The 21122-nt window shown below is 35.1% G+C and overlaps 1 protein-coding gene across 6 annotated transcripts in view; it reads left to right on the plus strand.

Moving 5' to 3' along the window:
• The window catches only part of SCN3A (sodium voltage-gated channel alpha subunit 3), a 111145-nt gene that overhangs the window by 77797 nt on the left and 12226 nt on the right, over positions 1-21122 (plus strand). For all 6 annotated transcript variants that reach the window (XM_067741696.1, XM_067741692.1, XM_067741694.1 and 3 more), the window contains 3 exons: positions 7966-8086; positions 9216-9370; positions 10122-10295. In XM_067741696.1, coding sequence (XP_067597797.1) covers positions 7966-8086; positions 9216-9370; positions 10122-10295 — 450 coding nt within the window. The remainder of the gene's footprint in view (positions 1-7965; positions 8087-9215; positions 9371-10121; positions 10296-21122) is intronic.

The following is a 21122-nucleotide window of genomic DNA, read 5'->3' on the forward strand; positions in this document are numbered from 1 at the left end:
AAGAATAATAGGGCAATTCTCACGTATGCTCACACTAAGTTTAAAAGTACAGTTGACCCTTGAACAACACAGGAGTTAGGGGTGTCAACCCTACATCCAGTTGAAAATCCGAGTATAATTTACAGTTGCCCCTCCATATACATGATTTCGTATCTGCACTCCCACATCTACAAATTCAGCCAACTGAGGATCCTGTAGCTGTAGTATTTACTATTGGAAAAAATCTGTGTGTAAGTGGACCTGCACAGTTCAAACCTGTGTCGCCCCAGGGTCAACTGTACACTGTTTTCAAAAATAAAAGTAAAAATCAGCATTATAGAATAAATTTAAATAAATTCCAGCTAAGTTCAGTTTTGATCTGAAATTTCTGAAAACTGCTGGCATTGAACACAGGTCACATATCAGATTCACATTTATGTTGGCTGGGTTGTTCTTTTTTTATTAGCTATTGCACACACACACTCATACACACACACACACAAATTAAAAATAACGTATCCATAAAGTGGCATATCGGTTCGCACTTCTTAGTTTTTTGAACACAAGTAGATAAAGAACATTGGGCTGTGCTTTGGGGGACACAAAATATCCTTTCTCTTTGCTGACAAAGTGAAAAATCATACAAGTTAAACCTAACAGAATGATACATTTCAAAAGAAAGGAAGAAAGAAAAGAAAAAAAAATTTGCAACACATTTCTGCTTTAAGAAGAGGCAGTAAATTAATTTAGATAGTATTTGAAAACTCTAGCTGCTCTATTCCTTCCATTCATTTTCAAAATATCTAGCTATACCACAGTTGGGGAGAAATGATCTCTAGAAGTTTTTAGAGATAAAAATATGAATTGCTGTTATTATATTATGTAATACATATTTTATATATGTGTATCTATTATATGCACCAGTAACATAAACAGACTGGTATGGAAACGAACATACAGTTTTGCATGAAAAAAATTTTAAGGAAATTGAAGGCATGAATTTCAAAATAGTGATCCTTTTATTTTGTAAAACCTTGGGATTGTATATATCTTATGACAAGATATAATGTAGAATTCTGTTTTTATATAAACATGATTTCTTGACATTTTTATATAATTATGGATTTTTTACAATTTAGTTCTTGAAAGCTTTCATTGTCTTCCCAGGTGAAGGATATAGAATAAATGCTCTTAAGAAGCATATTTGAAGTTGAATTCCAAAGCTCAATCTAGGAATATCATACTGTGACCTTCACTGCTTACCATTCTTACTTCTCACAGGGGTAAAATCAAGCTGGAGCCTTCAAGAATGAAACTCTGGTGTTTTTTAACCAGCCAGAGGCTCGTGCCACCACTTTTACCCAGGTTACCCAAGCAAGTTGTACACGTACAATCACTTTCTAAATAAATTTTGACTGGCCTGCATGCTACTCAGCTACGTTCCTTCCCCTGCCATGGCAAGGAAGTGCTAGACGTGCCCAGCTGCTCTCTGCTGAATCGTGTGACACATCACAGCATGGTCAGGCAAGACGGGCAGTCCCAACACCGTTTTTGATTCTGTTAATGACTTTCCAGTTTAGTCTGTTTAGGCTTTTAAAAGCAATAATTGCATGCTCTATAGGATTTATATCTATTTTAAAACATGATAGAAATGTTTAAAGTTCAAAATAGTTAAGAACTTGAGAGGATGCATTTTTTTTTCTGCTTTTATTTCATTAAAATAAGACCACAACTTTTTGCTGTTGTTGATTCAGCCCTTATAAGTAAACTGTATTACCAAAATGAGCCTCACAGGGTTTGTTTGACAGTGTTGCCATTTTCAGATCATTATATTCAGATCTGTGAATATAATTTTCAACCCATCCAATTCATGTGCTCCAGATAGAAATGTTTGCTTTCATGTTTTGGGGGAAAGCCTCCATTAAAAAAAAAAGAGCAAGGTGATCATGAGATTTTGGATATGAAGGGCCATAGTCTGTATACATTTGGGCACTACATATCTTGGATTTTCATGTAGTTTGGGGAAGTTGTTAAGTCATGTGTCTGCCAAACCCTAAATGATCACTGTAATTAAAAAATGAAAAGCATCATGATACAGGGTAGGAAAAGTTCATTGCATCTTAATATTAAGTAATTGGTTCAGTGTACCCATTTTTTTAAATTTCTCTGATCTACATTAATTTCTCCCTAAATGTTCTACCCAAAACTGAGCAGGCAAAAAAGAGACTTGGAAAATTTCCTACTTTGGATTATTAATTATTGATTATAGTTTTATGAGGAATAAAGGATATCTCCAAAAATTGCTGTAGGTTTGTGGATGAAATAAATCTTTAGTTTATTCTCTTGACTCAACTTTCTCCTGTTACTGGAATCACAGCCAGAGTGAATGTTCTTGCTTGTTTGTTTTTGGGCACACCACACGGCTTGTGGGATCTTAGTTCCCTGACCAGGGATCAAAGCCGGGTCCACAGCAATGAAAGCCTGAGTCTTAACCACTGGACCACCAGGGAATTCCCCAGAGTGAGTGTTCTTGAAGGCAAATTAAAAAGCAAAAGTGAAAAGTTCATGAGTATTAGCACTTTTCAAGGCTTTTGGTGAAAAAAAAAAAACCTAATTAGAGCTTGGGGTTTGTCTGTAGGTTTAATTTATACATACTCTCTTCTTCTTTAGGGATAACTGAGAATTAGCTGTAAAATGAAACAAATTCAGACATAAAATTATAAATAAAAATTTTTCTAAAATACAGCCCCTGGTGATTTATGTAATTTTACTTAAAATGACTTTTTAGTTTTAGGAGTAAAACAAGATTATTAGTCATTGAAGAAAATCTGATTATTTTTTCTTCACAAGCAGGGCAGAATTAAATGGTACTGGAAAATTATCTTTTACACCATGTTTATAACAGGATTCCCTCTTTTTCAAAGTCGTTATGGAAACTTTGAAAATGATGCTTGACTAAGGTCCCAAGCACGTACCCTTCTAGAAAAGGCCCTGTGCTCCGTTTTCAGAATCTGGAGAGCAATGGGAGAATACCTCTAGCTTCCTATTTCTGTTACGTTCTCAGTGTCTTCCAAATGCTCTCTGAGAAACTGAATGTGGCACAGATGGGAGTGTGAATAGCCATTTTAAACCTATCTCGACCTTTAGAGAAAGGTTTTGGTGCTTCAGTGTACTTCTGCTGAAATAAAAATTAAGGCAAGTTTAGATGGAAATTTTGTATTATCTTCTTAACGTAAACCAGCTTTTTCTTTTGCCTGCTGGATGTCCTTTTACCTTATTCTTCAACTACCATATAATTATTGTCAGTTTCCTATATTATGTTCGTAGTAAGGCTCTTTTAAAATAAAAGGTGCATCAGGGGTGTTACACATTTAAAATATGTTAAGGCCAAACTAAATAGAGATGGTTTGTATTTTTAACCATTCAATAAGTGGTCCAGAAAAAAAGAGCTATTGGTTTTAGTCGTGTTCCTCCTGCCTTGGATATGCAGTCCAGTGACCTCACTGTGTGGCTACCTGTCCTTCAAATGAAATATCAGTCAAGATATGGATATACATATCCAAAAGATCAGACTAAGGCCCTGATAGATTGTGTAACCAAAAGATTTTCTTCTTTTACTTTCAAGACAAAACCCAGAAATTCTGAAAGAAATGGCTAGATTTTAAAGGCAGTCTGTAATGGCTGAATCTTTTATTTTTGCCTTTTGAATCATATAGCAGTTTGTGAGAGTCAAACATTTGATAGCTGACTGAAAATAAATGAAATGTGAGCGCATTTCGGTGGAAGTAGGCCAGTTGCTAACATTCTCTTCCATTTCTGAAAGTTAAATTTCACTATTTAATTGGATAAAAATTGAGCAATATTCGCCATAAGGGGGGATTTCTATATAAGTTCATGTTATCAGGGGAAAATGGCCTTTCTGGGTGCTGATTCTGTCATTTCTTACAAGTAGTATTTGCAGCTAACCTTGAAAACTTCACATTCAGGTACCATGTCTTTGAGAACATGGTTCTTGGACCAGCGTGCGGCTTCCACAGCATTGCGCCGGGCTTCTGCTTCAGCCAGGCATGCTTCCTGTGGCTGAATTAGGCCTGGAGAATGTTGCATCTTCAAACCTGCTTTCCAGTGTGCATTTGTAGAGCATAAGTCATCATCCCTCTGTAGACTCAGTAGTTTCTACAAGGGATGGAAGAATCTAGCCTTAAGTGCCATAAAATATTGGACGGATAGGGAGAAAACAGTACAAGAAAACAAGTGATGAGCTTGTATTATGTGGTTTTATATGGAAGCTTTCTACTGTTATGCCTATATACCTAATTACATTTTTATAACTACTTCAGAACAAGTATTAATTTTAGTTATTTAGTATAGTCATCAAGTTCCTTAATGTGGAAAATTTCATTTCAGGTATCTTTTTTTTTTATCATTTTAGTAGCACAGCTATGGCAATTTAAAGAAAGTAAGTTATTCTTTGTATTTATCATCAGTCACCTGCTTTTAAATCAGTTATGTGTTTTTAAATAAAATTTGGAAGTCATTTTGGTATGGTTATGACAAAATGTATGACAAACTACCCTCTACCAGAGTATGAATGCCAAAATGTTGAACTTAATTAGAAATGTTTAGATTATGAAGATAGTATTATATCCATGTACAGAATTTTAAATGCTTAAGTAGTTTTCTAGGATCTAAATTTCAAAATTTTAAAATACAGTAGTAAAATTCTTTATGTTTCCAGTGACTAAAGCTTATCAGGCAGTATATCTTAATTGGTAAGTTGTTGTAACTTAATAAGAACACAGTCTAAGCTTTAATTTATAAATGTAGGTAAATTCACAACTTTAAAATGTTTATGTAGTTGATACAATATTTTTATAACTTCATAGGATAAAGTATATGTACCTTCTTATGACAAAAATGTGGCCTATGAAGATTATACCATGAATAAGCCTGACTCTCCAACTAGCAGGAATTAACTTTATGCCAACTTTCATAGGAAAAGGAGCCTCCCACAAAACACTTTCAGTGGCAGAAACACTAGCCTACCAACTATTTTTTAAACCTTGATTCATCAAGTCTCTGTCTAAACATTCCTTAAGGAGTTTTGCAGAGCATAACGTTAATGAGCTTATCCTTATAATCAGAAAAACTCCTGGATAACGGTGAAGAAATTCCGCATGTAAAATTGGTTCTGCTCATTTGAGAAGAGCAGAATACATGCAGAGTTTTTTTCCTTGTCTGTTTTCAAAAGACATGCTATGCTTCATAATGCCAGGCAGATAGAGGTAAACTAACTCACACACGGACCCTCTCTGCTTTACAATGTACATTACCTCCATAGCTATTTAGAAAATTGAAATTATTTGTATTTTAACATACTAAACACATTCACAAAAGTTTACAATCTAAAGACAGTTCCAATAACAAAGATACATCCAGAGGTCGATACTTGGTAAATGGTGGATACAATTGCCATTCAGATTAATGGCTACCATCACTTGTGCTGTAAAGGATTTGCTTTAAATATTTGTATTTAAATATAAGACACTTGTGTAATACATGGCAGAGAATTATAATGCAAAAAATTGAACATTTCACAACTGTATTAACAGTGGTAAATAAGAAGTGAAGGGTGAGTATATTTTCTAAAGTTTTCAAATGGAAAAGTATATGTGTATTTGCGTGTGTATACATATATACTTATAACTTTCTTCCTTCAGATTTCTTTATTGAATGTCTGCCAATATTTTAGAGAAACATTTTGGAAATATGTGTTTTTATCACTAAAATATCATTAATAATTCCTATTCATTAAGAAAATTCATTTTCTAATACAACTAAACAGACTTCTGCAAAGGCCACAATTGAGTTACATATCAAAATGAAGAGATCAAATTATCTAAACGCTATAATTCTCTCTATAAGAGTAATAACAAAATGCATTCAATTATTCATTTTTCATAAATTCAACATAACCATTTAGTGTCTATTCTATGCTTGAATCTTTTGGTGTATAGATGTATATTTGTGTATGTGTGTACATTTTAATATATATGTATATATGTACATAAATATACAATTTTATGTATATATATAATTTATATATATATATATTTATGAGACTATTTGGTCAAAGCAAACAAGTATTATGGGCAAAACGTTCTATAAAATTTAGCATGGAGAAATCATAAGAAAGAAAGGCTTCATGGAAAAGGTGGATCGTGACCAGGCTCAGAAGAAATTATTCAGCTTGGATTGGCCAAAAGGAAGAAGAAACATGAAGCTTTTTATAACTAACCTCAAAATAATTTGGTTTCTTACTGGTTTTATTTATACAGTGGATATTATTGCTGCCACTCATCAAATGTCAGAGTGTCCAACTCATAAACCACCAATGAAATTGGAAGGGAAGAATTATCTAGTATTTTCTTGGTTATACCAGAGGCTGCTGCAATTCTATCCAGCAGTAGCTTTCCTGGGATTTTCTTAAAAGAATAAAGATATTCTGGCTGTAAGAAGCAGAAAAATCCTGAGAGAATAAAATACGTCTTTACCTTCCACCTCTCCAAAAAGTAGAGGATTTTAATGGTAAAAATTCTTGTACTCTAATGATCCTAAGAACCATAGGCCATAATCGATGGCCTAGCCTCTCTTTAGCATACTCCAGACTAGGAGACATTTTATTATAGAATTATATTTTGACTTAGGGTAACTTTCATAATATATTTAATTGGACATGGTTAACGTCACCCTCAAAGTAATACCACAGAAAATATCATCTGGACACTACTCTTCCATGTTCACGTTATAAAGTATTAAACTACATTTGCATGGTGATTTCAAAAAATCAAGAATTTTGAGCCAAATTTCCTCCAATATGACTGATGCTTAGGGAGTTATCCAGGTATTTTTTAGTAACACATTAACTCTTTCAGAGGGTTAGGGCAGAGTGACCCTATCACTCAGCTACTAAAGTTAATGGGGCCTTTGAAACCATTAACATGTCCATGTTCTTTCATTCTAAAAGTTTTACATTCCCTGGGTTGTGCTGTATGTCATATCTTTGCATCACTTTTCATAAAGCATTGCACATCCATAATGTCATCCCAAGTGGTATCAGAGTACTTATTAGATATTTATTCTTGCAACACTAAAGTGGCTCTTCCTAGCCACGTGGCATGTCACAATAATTTTTTTAAAGGAAAAATTCACAGCCTGATCACATGTTGAATTCGGAATATGCTCCTAATGAAAGTCTATACAGATTTTGAACAATGTCATTTATGAAGAAATTTCCATTTCGCTTAGAATTCTTTGGCAAGTATTGAATTCATTTAAGCAGTTCAAAAAAGGGAAAGAGAAAGAGAGATCTATCATTTTTCTGCTAGTAAAGTAAAAAGAAAATTATGTAAGCCAGAGAAAAATATAGCTCAAAGTTGAACTATAATGACTGTGACTAATGTTAATGTGCCACTCTTCCTTTCTAAAATTACAGAAACATGGACAGTAGTTACAGACAACTGGTAATGTTCTTTGCCCTCTGAAAATTTCCATTGAAGAGTGGAAATTACAATTTGATTTGAAGCATTTTAATTAATATAATCAATAGTGAATGTCAGCATACCAAACTTTTATCAAACTATTCTTGATTTGGCCTGAGTGTTGATGTATTAAATTATTTTCATATGGCATCCATAGACAAATAGAGATCATAAACAAGTTAATCAGTAAAATCACTCCCTTCCAAATCACCCACATTGAATGCTGTCTAACCATTTTTTGTCTGAATCAACTTAGTAGTTACATTGTTTTAAACAATAGGACTTCAAGTATGTTAAATTATTAGTACACTATTATCAGTACTGTTAACAGAGTCAAATGCTATCACTACCACCATCATTTTTTCACACCATCACAGAGCATTTCCAAATTAGCTGAATAAAAGGGGAGAAAAATCACATCTTTGCAATGCGATTTTGTTTCCAGAAATTAAATGCAATCAGCTCATCTGAAGGAAGTACAGTTGATGTTGCTCTGCCCCGAGAAGGTGAACAAGCTGAAATTGAACCCGAGGAAGACCTTAAGCCAGAAGCTTGTTTTACTGAAGGTAAACAAGCTCTAATATGGTTAAATGCAATCTCCCTTCTTTCCTTACAGAGACTAAATATACCTCATTTGAAGGAAATATTTCAATGAAATGGTGAAGGCATATTTATCTTTGTTTTCCTCTTTTCTTCCAAAAAGTTAATTTATCTGTATTTCCTGATTATACTATAGCAGCTACTGTGCCTGGACAATTAAGATAATTTGACACGTCCTTTTTTTCATCCTCCAGAATGTGGAGAAGTGAACCCTAGAAGATAAATGGCATTCTGGAACATCATCTCATTATTGATAAAGCAATCCCTTCAGACCTCATTGGCAATGTTGTGATTTGATTTATAGATGCTGCAATAATTACACTCCATCTCTAACAGTTTCAAATGTGGTTAATTTGGGCTGTGACCAGAGCTGTTTGGGGATATAGATGTGCTCTAGAGCCTTGTCAGGGAGACCAGCAGTTATTCTCACAGTGACCAGTACAGTGGCTAGCACACAAATCAATAAAGGTTTGCTGATTCAGTGTGATTGGATTGAATCCCATAAGTAGTAACTCAGAGCAGAAGAGTGGATGGAAGTTTAGAAATAACATGAAAGCTAAGAGAGGTAGGACAAAGGAAGAGAGATACTGACTGACAAGATGAGTCATAGGTGTGACTAAGAAAAGCACTGAGGCTGAAAATAAATAGCTTGGGAAAACTGACAGTGGATGATACCTTGGGAGACAGGGGAATTTTCTGTGTGAAAAGAAGTGTGTAAAAATCCAGGATCACATCAAAAAATGAATAAACAATTTGAATATGCAGTTTTTCCCCAAACCTGAGAGATGTTCTTGTCCATGATTGGCCTTGAGGCAAAGACAGATCCTAAGCAGGGTTAAAGAATGGAACCATTTATACTCAAGCAGCTCTTGGTAAAGTAATTCTTTGATTCTAGGTAGCTGGCTGATATGTAAGTCTGAGAATGATTCACTATACAGGAGGGATGCTGAAGATAACTAAGGGATGAAGTAGCCAGTTGCTGTATAAAATGATGATCTGAGACTAGGACTGGGGAGGGAGGAACAAAGTTTATTTCTTCCTATTTAAGATTGAAATATATATTTCTAATTTATTATATTTAATGTTATCTTTTAGGATGTATTAAAAAGTTTCCATTCTGTCAAGTAAGTACAGAAGAAGGCAAAGGAAAAGTCTGGTGGAATCTGCGGAAAACCTGCTACAGCATTGTTGAACACAACTGGTTTGAGACTTTCATTGTCTTCATGATCCTTCTCAGTAGTGGTGCTTTGGTAAGTGTAACGCATTATTGGCAAGAATCAGGTTCTAGTGAAACAGGTTATCTCCAAAAATACCAGAAGCATACACTTAGTTTAAGGAGCAAAACAAGAGGTGTATTTGTACCTTGCAGAGCTTGGCACCCAGGGTTTAACTATGCAAAATTCATTACAGAATAAATTAGAACCATGAGCAGCCAGATGGAATTTCTCGTCTGGTGCTTTTCTAACAGATGTTTTCCTTACTGAGACAACCATTTCCAGGGACATTCTGTAACTACATTACCTTCCATGTCAAATCCCATCCAGTTCTCCCAAATAATCATAGTAATATTTATGGACTAAAAGTGTATTTTTTTATGTCTAATCAATTTATTCTTTCAAAATGAGCCAGATCATTCAGAGAATTGATGAAAGTAAGGTTGGAATAGGCCAAGTCTATCCCTCGTTAACAGAACTTCTAGATATTTTCTGAGTTCATATTACTTCTCTAAGAGCATGTCTTTGTAGAAGTAATTGAGATACAGATTTTGGGGTGAGAGGCAGAGAAGAAAGCCCAAACTAAATCAGTAAAGATACTGACGTTTTCTTGCCAACATTTTCCATTAGTTTTAGTCTTTAGATTTCATCTGGTTCCACATTTGTCTGATACTAGCCAATATTTATCAAATTAGTGCTTTGTGCCAAGCATTCTACTAAGAATTTTATCAAGTATTTGGGTGGAGGCAAGCCATTCAAATAAAATAAAAGCATTCTTGATTCACAGGCTTTTGAAGATATATACATTGAACAACGAAAAACTATCAAAACCATGCTAGAATATGCTGACAAGGTCTTCACTTATATATTCATCCTGGAAATGCTTCTCAAATGGGTAGCTTATGGATTTCAAACCTATTTCACTAATGCCTGGTGCTGGCTAGATTTCTTGATTGTCGATGTAAGTATCCTAAGTGATTTTTATGAAATTATTCTTAAAAGAGGCAAGTCTGACATTTCATATATTTCTATAATTAAAACCTTGACTTTAATTAGACCCTAGTTTCACTAATTCTGACACAATTATGCAATTATCTTTTTAAAAAACTACAAAAAAATGCAAAAATGAGGTAAGTCTCAAGGGAAAGCAGTAGAAAAGGTCCTAAAAATGTGGACAGTGGTAAGAGAAAACACAGAGAGAGTTGTTCTAGGCCACAAGCAAATAGCTCTTCTTTTTCTGAAAATTAAGGATCTCAAGGTAAGGAATAGTTAAAAATCTGTTAATTGACAGATCTAGCTTATTAACAGTTCAATTGAAAAAAAATATCTCCAGGAGGCAAAATCAAGACATATTTGGGGCCAGGAATTGTCAGAATTGTACTCTAATCCCTTACTAGAGTGTATGTTACTAAATAATGTTAAAATAACCTATTCACTGTATTCATTCAGCCACAAACCCACAGAGACAATAAAATGTATTTCCATTCTTAAATCAGTAGTTAGATATCTCAGTAGCTAATGAAATATTTACCATGCAAAGAGATAGGTGTAGAAGCCCTGTTCTGAATCTGATTACCCTGAGGTGAACAGTCACAGGAACATTGCCAATAACAAGACCTGTCTGACTTGCAGCCTACTTTTTTATTCCAAGCAATGGACAGGCACTGGGGCAAAATGAGAGTCAACTGGTCCTTTGTAGTCTGTGATGTTCCATTGCACAAGGCTTCTCAGCCTCCTCCACCTCAAAAAGGTGCTTTAAGCACTATCTCTAGCTGTTTCCCAGCAATTATAAAGCACTTAATTTTTAGTTCTAACGCTTGCCACTATGAATCAATGATTGTCATTATGTGTGCATTCATTCTTTTTATCGTCTTTGACAAGTGTGGGCCTATCTAAATTCTACTCCCCTTTCTCCCATACATACATACTCGAAGTTCTATAACCAAAATGTGTTCAACCCTTTGAGTTGAGACGAAATCTGGTGCCAAGTCACTATTAATAGATCAGAAATGACTTCCAACTTCCCGTGTCTGGTCTTTAATGAGTAATAGAGATGAATCTCAATACTGTCCTGAAAAGCTTCCAAACAGGGAAGTTTAATATTTTCATATTCTGCAGATTGAACGGACCTTAAAGAATATCTACGCTCTATTCTACACAGTCTTCTAAACAATTTATTGTAAACTAAAGCCTCAGTTTGAAGAATTTTCCTTAGATAGCACAACTACTTAGTAACAAAGTTGAGATTAGTGTCCTAATTTCCTAAATCTCAATTCAGTGCTCCTTTACCCTACAGATTTCTTATCTAACTCGTACAAATGTTATATTTATATTTTCATACTGGCTTTGGAATTCAGCATTTATGATCTCCAGCTTTTCCCTGAAATGATGGGACACGAAACACATAATAGTCTCTGGTTCAAAAAACTTTTGTCATGTATGAAGATCACTTAAAAATGTGATAGAACTTCTCCAGAAAATTCTGAAATTTACTAAAATATTTTCATTAACTGAAAATTTTACATTCACTGAAACACTTACTACATTGTACTTAAGTCCGTGTACTTCCCTCATATAGAAGAAATAAATGTGATGCAAAAATCTGCCAAGGTTTTGTATCATGTTTGAATCCTTAGAAAGCTAATATAGACACTTAGTTAGCTACAGAATAATGTCAAAGAATGGTGCCCCCCAAATTACTTCCCTTTTAGTAAGTTTAAATTAGTAAAATGGAACTGAGTACCTTTGGGCAAGTTATGTAATCTTAAATGGATCTATCTTCCTCTTTTCCCAAAGCAGGGACTAAAATATGTGAATTCATGTAACCTCAACCAACAACTTGTTCTCAGACCACTGGGTCCAATAAGCTAAAGTAAACAGTTAAAACAGTTTTTGAAAGTACAAGTAAAACATACTTAAAAGGGTTTCACAGTCCATAAGATAGATTGCTATACCAACTAAGCAGTCACAGAAAGCTCAAAACAAACCAAAGCAAAACCCCCAAAACTGAAGTATAAGTGAAGTAACTTCAAACCAGAAGAAATACACTTTTAAACCTGGAGAAATTTATCTATGTAAAATTTATCTATCTTCAATTCCCTACCTAAAAGTAAAGGTATTGGGTTATCTCTCCAACCTCCATTAACATTCATTCATTGATCTAATAAATATTTTGAGCACCTAATAAGGGCCACATGCTATTTTAGATAAAGAAGATATGAACAAGACAAATCAAGCACTGTTAGATATACAGGATCTAACACTCTAGGAGAGACTGGAACAGACAGTAAAGATGTAAACAAATAAAATCCAAAAATAAGATAAAAGCAGATGGTGATCACTACTATGAAAGAAAACAGGATAACAGGATAGAGAATGACTGCAGAGTGGGGAGCAGGAGAGTTTTACCCAGAGTCTCTATGGAAGGTGTCTTTGATGAGGTAAATGATGAGAAGGTAAATGATGAGAAATAGTGTCTCAGTACCTGTGGGCTGCTGTAACACAATACCATAGACTTAGTGACCTGTAAACAACAGAATTTATTTCTCACAGTTCTGGAGGCTGCAAAGTCCCAGAATAAAGTGCCAGCAGATTCAGTGTCTGGTGAGAGCCTGCTTCCTGATTCATAGGCAGCAGTCTTCTCACTGTGTCTTCACATACAGGAAGGGGTAAGCAAGCTCTCTTTTATAAATAAGGGCACCAATCTCATTCATGAGGGCTCTGCCTTCATAACCTAATACCCTACCAAAGACCCCACCTCCAAATACCTTCACACTGGGGATTAGGTTTCAACATATGAATTTTTGGGGGGACATAAACATTCAGTCTATAACAATGGGACAGTTATTTGAAGACCTGAGGGAATAGAAAAGAACAATCTCAAGGCGCCGAAGTATAAGCCAGGGACATTCAAGAGACAGAAGGAAAACTGTTGTGTTTGTGTGTGATGAAACACGGGCAAGAGACACTGAATTCAGAAAGGCACCTAGAGGCCATGGTAAGAAGTTCATGTTTTACTGTAATTTAATGTATATTGTACATATTATGTAATTTAATGTATATTGATTACAGTTACAATGGGAAACTCAAGGGAGAAAGGGTGAGCAGGGATCTGTTCTACTGTTTTTAAATTATCACATCTGGCTATGGTGAAGGAACAGCAAAAAAGTCAAAGCAGGGAGACCAATTAGGGAGCTGTGTTAATAATCTAGGAAAGAGAAGATTATGTCTTAGACTAAGGCAATGAGACTTACTGATGAACTGGCTGTATGACATGAAGAAAAAGGAGAATTCGATAAACAGAGTTTCTTTCAATCTGAACAAATGGGTAGAAGATGAAACCATTAACTGGAATGGATAAGATCAGAAAACAGGCTTGACAGGGCAAGCAGATGGTAGGTGGAAGAGGGATGTACTAAGTTTGAGATGCCAATTAGACATTCAAGAATACACGGTGAGTTTTACCCAAGTCTCGAGTTCTGAAGAGAATCTAACACCTGATTATGGATTTGGCAGTCATCAGGAAAGAGATGACATTTGAAATCATGAACCTGGATTAGCTCACCTAGGGAGAGAATGCAGGCTGACAAACAAAAGAGCCCAGACCAAACTCTGGAGACACTTCAACATTTAGAAGTTGGGCAAAAGAGAAGGAACCAGTAAATTAGATTGAGAAGTAGCAATTAGAAGAAAAAGGAAAACAAAATATACATGGTATCACAGAAGCCCAGAGGAGGATAGTTGGGTTTTTCCAAAGGAGAGGTGATCAATTTTGTGATCAAAAGGCTGCAAGGAGGTCAAGTGACAGGAATACTGAGAAATGACACTTAGATTTGGCAGAATGGACGTCATTGCTGTCATAGTTAAGAGATGTCTCATGGAAGTATGGGGATAAAGTACTAGAAATATTGGTAAGATTGAGGAAGAATGGAGGCGAAGAGATAGAGACAGCAAGTATGATAATTCAGGTTGGAATCAAGTAGGACAACTTAACCCATGCCTTTGTTGTCAGAATCGCACACTAGATGGACCACTTTTTCTAACTCTGTATAATTATTTTCTCCTATCCAAAGGCAAAATATACTATATTCATATGAAAACCAAACTATCCTGTATTATAACTATACAAGCTATACTTTAGATGCTATTATTATCCATAGAATGAATTAAACATGTGATCATAATTTATTGAAAAAAAATCACATTTCTTGCGGTCCTTATGGATTTTTGCATAAGTGTCATCCCTAAGAAAATTCGTTGAGCATCTATCATGACAACTTCAAATTTGGTTCTAAATTATCCTAAGGTGCTAATGTTTCCAAAACACACTCTTGGTAAAGATTCAACCATCATGAAATATTTATTGTCCACAAGTGATTTCCACTTTAGAGACAGCACAGGTTGCTGATGTGGTTGAAATGAGATGCTTGATGTCTGCTACTCAGACATCCTGCTTGCTCAAGGGCTCCTTAGAATCCTCATCAGCTGCTCTGCTGAAGTGAACAAAACCAGAATAGGGACATTTTCTGATTCTAGTATGTATTTACAATTGCCATCAACCTCTAGAATCAGGTGATCCTGGCTGTTCTTGACATTTATTTTTGACATATCAGCATCCTCAATAATGAAGCCAGAATTGTTATTAATATTAGTAGCCACAATAAGATGCCTAGTCCTGAACACTTACTGTGGGAACAGCACTAATTCAGAGCCTTACCTAATAATAATAAAGAAAATTGGTAACCCTGATTTAATGCTTACTGTGTACAACTGCTGCTAAAATCACTTTACATGTTAATTCATCTAATCTTCAAAACTCTATGAGTTAGAAACCATAATTATTCTCATTTTGCAGATGGGGAAACTAAGACAAAGAAAAGTTGTTACTTGTAAACACAGTAAATAAGGAAGAGGCTAAGCTGGATTTTGTAACCAAGGAGTCTGGCTCTAATGACTGTGCTTCCTAACCCCTACATTACCAACCTCATTATCAGTATCTCTTTTTAATTATACAGTATTTATTAATCCTCATAACAATCCTGTGATGTAATTCTTATTTTTATCTCTATTTTGCTACTGATAAAATGAGGTTTAGAGATGTCACACAGCTATTAGGTCAGAGGTACCTCTGTCTAGCACTGTGCTCTTTCTTTGCCCCATATTTTTCAACAGAGCACAGATATACGTAAAATGTCATGTTGCACTAGTCAAAGAGTTCCCACATTACACTCTGAAGGTGGCTGCCTTTGGTGGTGGTGAATGAAAACAATAAGATGCCTTACTAATATGTACACACCTGCCTTGAATTTCACCTGGAGCTCTTGTGGAAATATTTGATTAACTTAAAAACTTTGAGGTAAAGGAACTGAATAGCTATAAATTATTGTCATTTCATATCAATTTCTGATCTCTCTTCAAACATACTTCCATGTAAACAGTCTAGTATGTGCTTTGGCTTTTTCTACAAATGTCTCCTAATAGGAATGACTCACTTTGTTCCTTTTCAGGAAGAATTTAATTCTTTTAGCATTATCAATTTATTAATAAGAAAAATTTTTCACTGGCTATGTTTAAAGAGATAATCCTGTTAATTTAATAGCATAAATTCTATATTCCAGTTTTTAAAAGATTATGACTTTTAGCCAATACTGGTCTTCCCTTAAACCCCAATTCACATTTCTAATTGCTTCCTAGATAATTCTACTGATCCTCCTCCTGACTGAGTACATTCATTACTTTTTCCCTCCAGTCATGCATTTCTTCCTGAATGTCCTGTTTAGTCTGGTAGTGGTATATTTATGAAGCTAAGCTAAATGTCATCTTCAGCCTCTCCCTTTCTTTCACCCCTCACAGTCAATCAATCAGCAAATTCTACTTCAAATTACCAACTAAAAAATGAATTGGAGGTCTGGACCCTCCTCTTCAACAACACACCAACATCACAATGACTAACTAGACCAAGCAATGGCTTTTATTTCTTTTAACATCTTTATTGGGGTATAATTGCTTTAAAATGGTGTGTTAGTTTCTGCTTTATAACAAAGTGAATCAGCTATACGTATACGTATATCCCCATATCTCCTCCCTCTTGCGTCTCCCTCCCACCCTCCCTATCCCACCCCTCTAGGTGGTCACAAAGCACTGAGCTGCTTTATAAATGTTCTCCCTGCCTCTCTAGTCATGACCTCGTTAAGTATCTCCCTTAGGAAGATCCACATGTCTCTTTCTTTTTCTAAAAGCCTTCCCATGGGATATCGTACCAGCTCATCACTGCTAAGATTCCAAGCAGTGACACTGAAGGCAGATAAGGGCTCTCATGTATAATATTAATAATGATTAACCTTTGCTTTAATTAATTTAATCATCACAACAACCACTGAGGTATCCACTGTTATGATTCCAATTTTGTAGATGAGGAAACTGAGACACGGAGTAATTACTTAGCTATTAAGTGACTATATAACATATGTTCATTAAGTAAAATGTCAAAAACAATTCCTATTTTCCTAGAAAAAAACAATAATTAAACCTAAGAACAGATTCACAATTATATACCCCATAAGTAATCATGCTCACTATCAATCAGACTAGCACTTTTACCAGTATTTTACCAGTAGAATACTTGATTAAAGATGATGCCTCCATTAGTAAAGATACTGTGATTTATCTTCTCAACATGAATAACATATAGCATTATATTGCTTTAATCATCTTCAAATTACTGAATTATGGAATTCCAGGCAAGGAAGTAAACTTAGAAATCACCTGATTCAAAGTCCTCATTTTTTTAAAAATGGTGTTTGCAATATTTCAATGAAATTCCTATGGAACCCATGGTGTCTACATGCCACAGTGCAGTCCCCAGCGATGCACCACCAGAATTTACTCATCCATTCCCCAGGAATGAGCACTTAGATTATCTCCAGTTTCCCTCTGCCACAAATACCATAATTACCAAGATGCTCACTTTTACATGTCTGGTGAGCATTATGAATTTTCTAATCATGTAAAAAGTTATAGACAAATAAATAAACTATAAAAGCCTAAGATAAAAGTAGGAGAATGTCAAAAGCAAAGAGGCAGGCTTGAGTTACAGACTTCCGTTACATAAAAGTGTAAGGACTTTCATTCCTGACTGACATTGCATACGAACTGCTCTTCACTTCTCAGACACTGGATGGTCTTCACTCTATTCCTACTATAAACGTTACCCATCCCAGCTGATCAAACCCTGCCATCTCCAGTATCCTCAACCTCCCATCTTCGTTAAGAGCCCTCTGCCACCACTTCCATGGAAGATTTGTACCTGTTCCCTCACCATCACCTGAGCCCCATTTTAGAAGCTGCTTAGCCGACTGTTCTGGAGTAGAAGGAAGGAGGTATGCACTTAGCAATCTGAAACTCCAGGTGCCCTTCTCTAGGAAATACTGAGTTAGTCTACATGCTATTTAAACCCTATGGTACTATTAATGGAAAACCCTCCATTGCATGATGTATTAAAGAGGCTTTTGTGGTCTCACAAGGAAACCCAACCACAATGTGGATTATTGTTGCTACGTTCTGACCTCTGTAACAAACACAGATTTTACTTTGTAAGTCGTGAAGGAGTATTACTCCATTCTGCTCTCTGGCAGGGCTGGAGAAGGGTGGGTGAAGGGACTCAAGAATGTCCAGCTTCCCTATACAGAGACTTTGAATCGATTCTGTTTTCAATGCCATCCATTACCGCCTGTTTTAGAAGAACACAGGGCCTCCATGTCCAGAAATTTTCAGAGTCCATTGGAACAATTTGACTTACTTCTTCAGGAACTTGGGTTTCTGCTGCTGCTTTTGCTCTGCTGAGAAAGTAATCATTCCGGTGTGCTTTATTTTTTCAAACTCCAGAATTTTTTTAAAACTCTCTTCCTTCTTGTCTCTTGCATTCTCTTTGTATTCTTTTGCTTTCCTTCGAGTTAAATTTCAATAAGGAGTATAAATAAATATGTTGTTCAAACAAATATATTAAAATGAAAGTTTAGAGGGAATTTGTATGTCATACTATTTGGTTAATGACCTTTTTGTTACTGATTTGTAGGACCTCCTTTTACATTAAGGAAATTTACTATTTTGTCACATGTGGTATGACTATTTTGCTGATTTGGGCTTTTGTCTCTTGAGCTTTTTTTTTGTCATGTGAAAATGTTTTCATATTGGTTTAGTCAAATTTATCAGCCTTTTTCTCCCTTTTTGGTTTTTCTCATGCTTAGAAGACCATTTGCTTTAAAGATTATTAAAACATTTTGTCATGCTTTTTCCCTCAGCTTTACTGTTTGAGTTTTGTTTCTTCATCCATTTTTATGTTTGAACTTTTGATCAGTCTGGAACTTATTTTGGTGTAAGGTGTGAGGTGAGACTCCAATTCTATCTTCCTCAAAATGGCTTCTCATTTTAGTTGTTTCTTTCACCTCTCATTTAAAATGCTACCCTTTTCTATGTGCTAAATCTTGGTATGCCAGTATGCCTTGCGTCTAATTTGGGTTTGTTTAATTCACTTCTTTGTCTACTAATATGACAGCTTTAATTATTGCAGATCTATAATTAGCTTTAATATCAGGTGAAATTTGTCCTTTCTGATTGCTCTTCTTCTTAGAACAATATTTTAGATTATTCTTATACTTTTATTTTTCCTTGTTAATATTTTAAAGTTTGTGTAGTTTCAAAAGACGCACATAAACTTTAAAAAATTAATATGAAAAAAATATATTACAACCGAAAATAATTATATTATTGTTTACAATAGTTTTTCACTTTATTCCCCTGATTTTTTGAGGTCAAAAATAACATATATGTAAATAATGGCTTCTTCCACTTTTCTAATTGTTATAGCTCTTATTTCTTTTTCCAGAAAGTGTTAAATAATAATGTTGATAGTGGACATATTTTTTTATTTCTGGTTTTAATGAGAATGCTTCTAAATTTCTCCATCAAAAATTAAGCAAGGCTTTGCAATGAAATGTATCATCTCGATGTATGGAGGTGATCATATGGTTTTAATCTTTTAACTGCTTATACTGAATTTAAAAAATTATCTTTAGCCATTTTAAGGGAAATAAATTCATATCACTTAGTTCATTAAACAATCACAGGACTTCCAGGGTCTTCTTCAGAACCGTCAACTCCCTCCTGCATTATTCCCTTCCTTCTCAATCTCAACTGCCACAGGACTGTGGAAGGGTGTGGATGACAACTAAACCACCCCCTGTGGTTTCATATATTTTCTGGGTAGTAAGGTATCTAGAATCATGTAAATTTGTACTAAAAATTCAGTTTTTGGCAAAGAGTTTCTGTTACACTTTGCACACATTAGGAAGAATGCCTTTTGTGTTTAGCATAAGAGACTAAGATTAAAACATTGTGTATTGAAAGGTCAAGGACAAAGTTGCTGAGATGGGAAACACACTGGACTTGAAAACAGAAATTCCAGTTATGTGCTTGCCCCTTGCTACCTTTTCTTGGACTAGTCATTTGACTACTCTCAGACACAGATAATGAGTGAAAAAGATCACTGTAAGTTTTAAAGCACCCTACCAACATAAGGCATCATCTTCCAATTTTAAGTATGTTGAAAATCTTTAAAATTATTTATTTCAAAATTGCCTTTAAAGCATATTAAGTTTTTCACAATACTTAACTCAATGAGTTTTTGTCCTACACAAAATGACATGAAGTCCATTAAAAGAGGGCAGTTCACTAAAATGCAGCTTCTCTAGCAACACACAGAGCCGCCCCAGTGTGCAAGTGGTACCTCTCAGATTTGAACCCAAAACTTGCTATTCTTCCAGAACCTCCTGGTTCTGACCATTACCTTTCTTTTCCTTTCAAAGCGTGAGCTTCCTTACATCAGGGTCTTGAGAAATTTGCAGCCACTTTCCTTTAAATGCCCAAGTCTCAGGACTTGGTTGGGAAGATGAGGGAAGTCTTCAGAAAGCAGCTCCAGAAACTTAAAGCTGTGAATGCTTCCGGAGGCAAATGAACCCAGAATATACAAGCCTGTGCATTCTCTGATAATAACTTTCCCCATCTTTCCACTCTTCTGTAGCAGCAAACACTAGACAGAAATGAATAGCTCGATAAATTATACTGCCACTAGTGAAGTTTAACATTCAAGTCATTTATTTTTCTGTTCAATTCTGCGAAATGTATGTTAAATTAAATAATGAGGGGACAGTGGCTCCATTTGCCTGTAAAGTCTCAGTTCTGGTTTTGGTGTCACCTTTACACCATGACCCTTAAGCCATCCAGTGGATGTAGTAAATTAACCTCTCTCCGATGCATCAAGAAGAGGACTAGTAATATAAAATCCTTGCAAGAATTGAGAAGATAATCATACAAGTCATTTTCTGTGTTCCGTGGTTCAGATTAAGGATGAATTTTTGATAATGGAGGAAAAAGGCTGAGATATGGTTTTGAAGTCAGATCACTTGGATTCTAACTTCACCTCTTTCTACCTGTACATCTTTTTTTTTTTTTTTGAAGGGGGGAGTGTGGGGGAAACTCAACTTCCTCACTGGTGAAAAGGCAAAAGTAATAGTACCTACTTCTTGAGATTTATACATGTAAGACACTCAGAACAGAACCTAACATATAGTAAATTTTCAATAAATGTTATTATATTGAAAGAAAATAAAAGCAAATAAAGTCTCTTCCTCCCAAAAGAGACATGTCTTCTTTAACCTTTCATATATTTAAGTAAAATTTAGCATTTGTGTAAATATCAGAAAAATGTATTATCATTCTGAATGAGAGGTAC

The sequence above is a fragment of the Pseudorca crassidens genome, chromosome 6 (genome assembly GCF_039906515.1).
Source record: "Pseudorca crassidens isolate mPseCra1 chromosome 6, mPseCra1.hap1, whole genome shotgun sequence".
NCBI lineage: Eukaryota > Metazoa > Chordata > Mammalia > Artiodactyla > Delphinidae > Pseudorca > Pseudorca crassidens.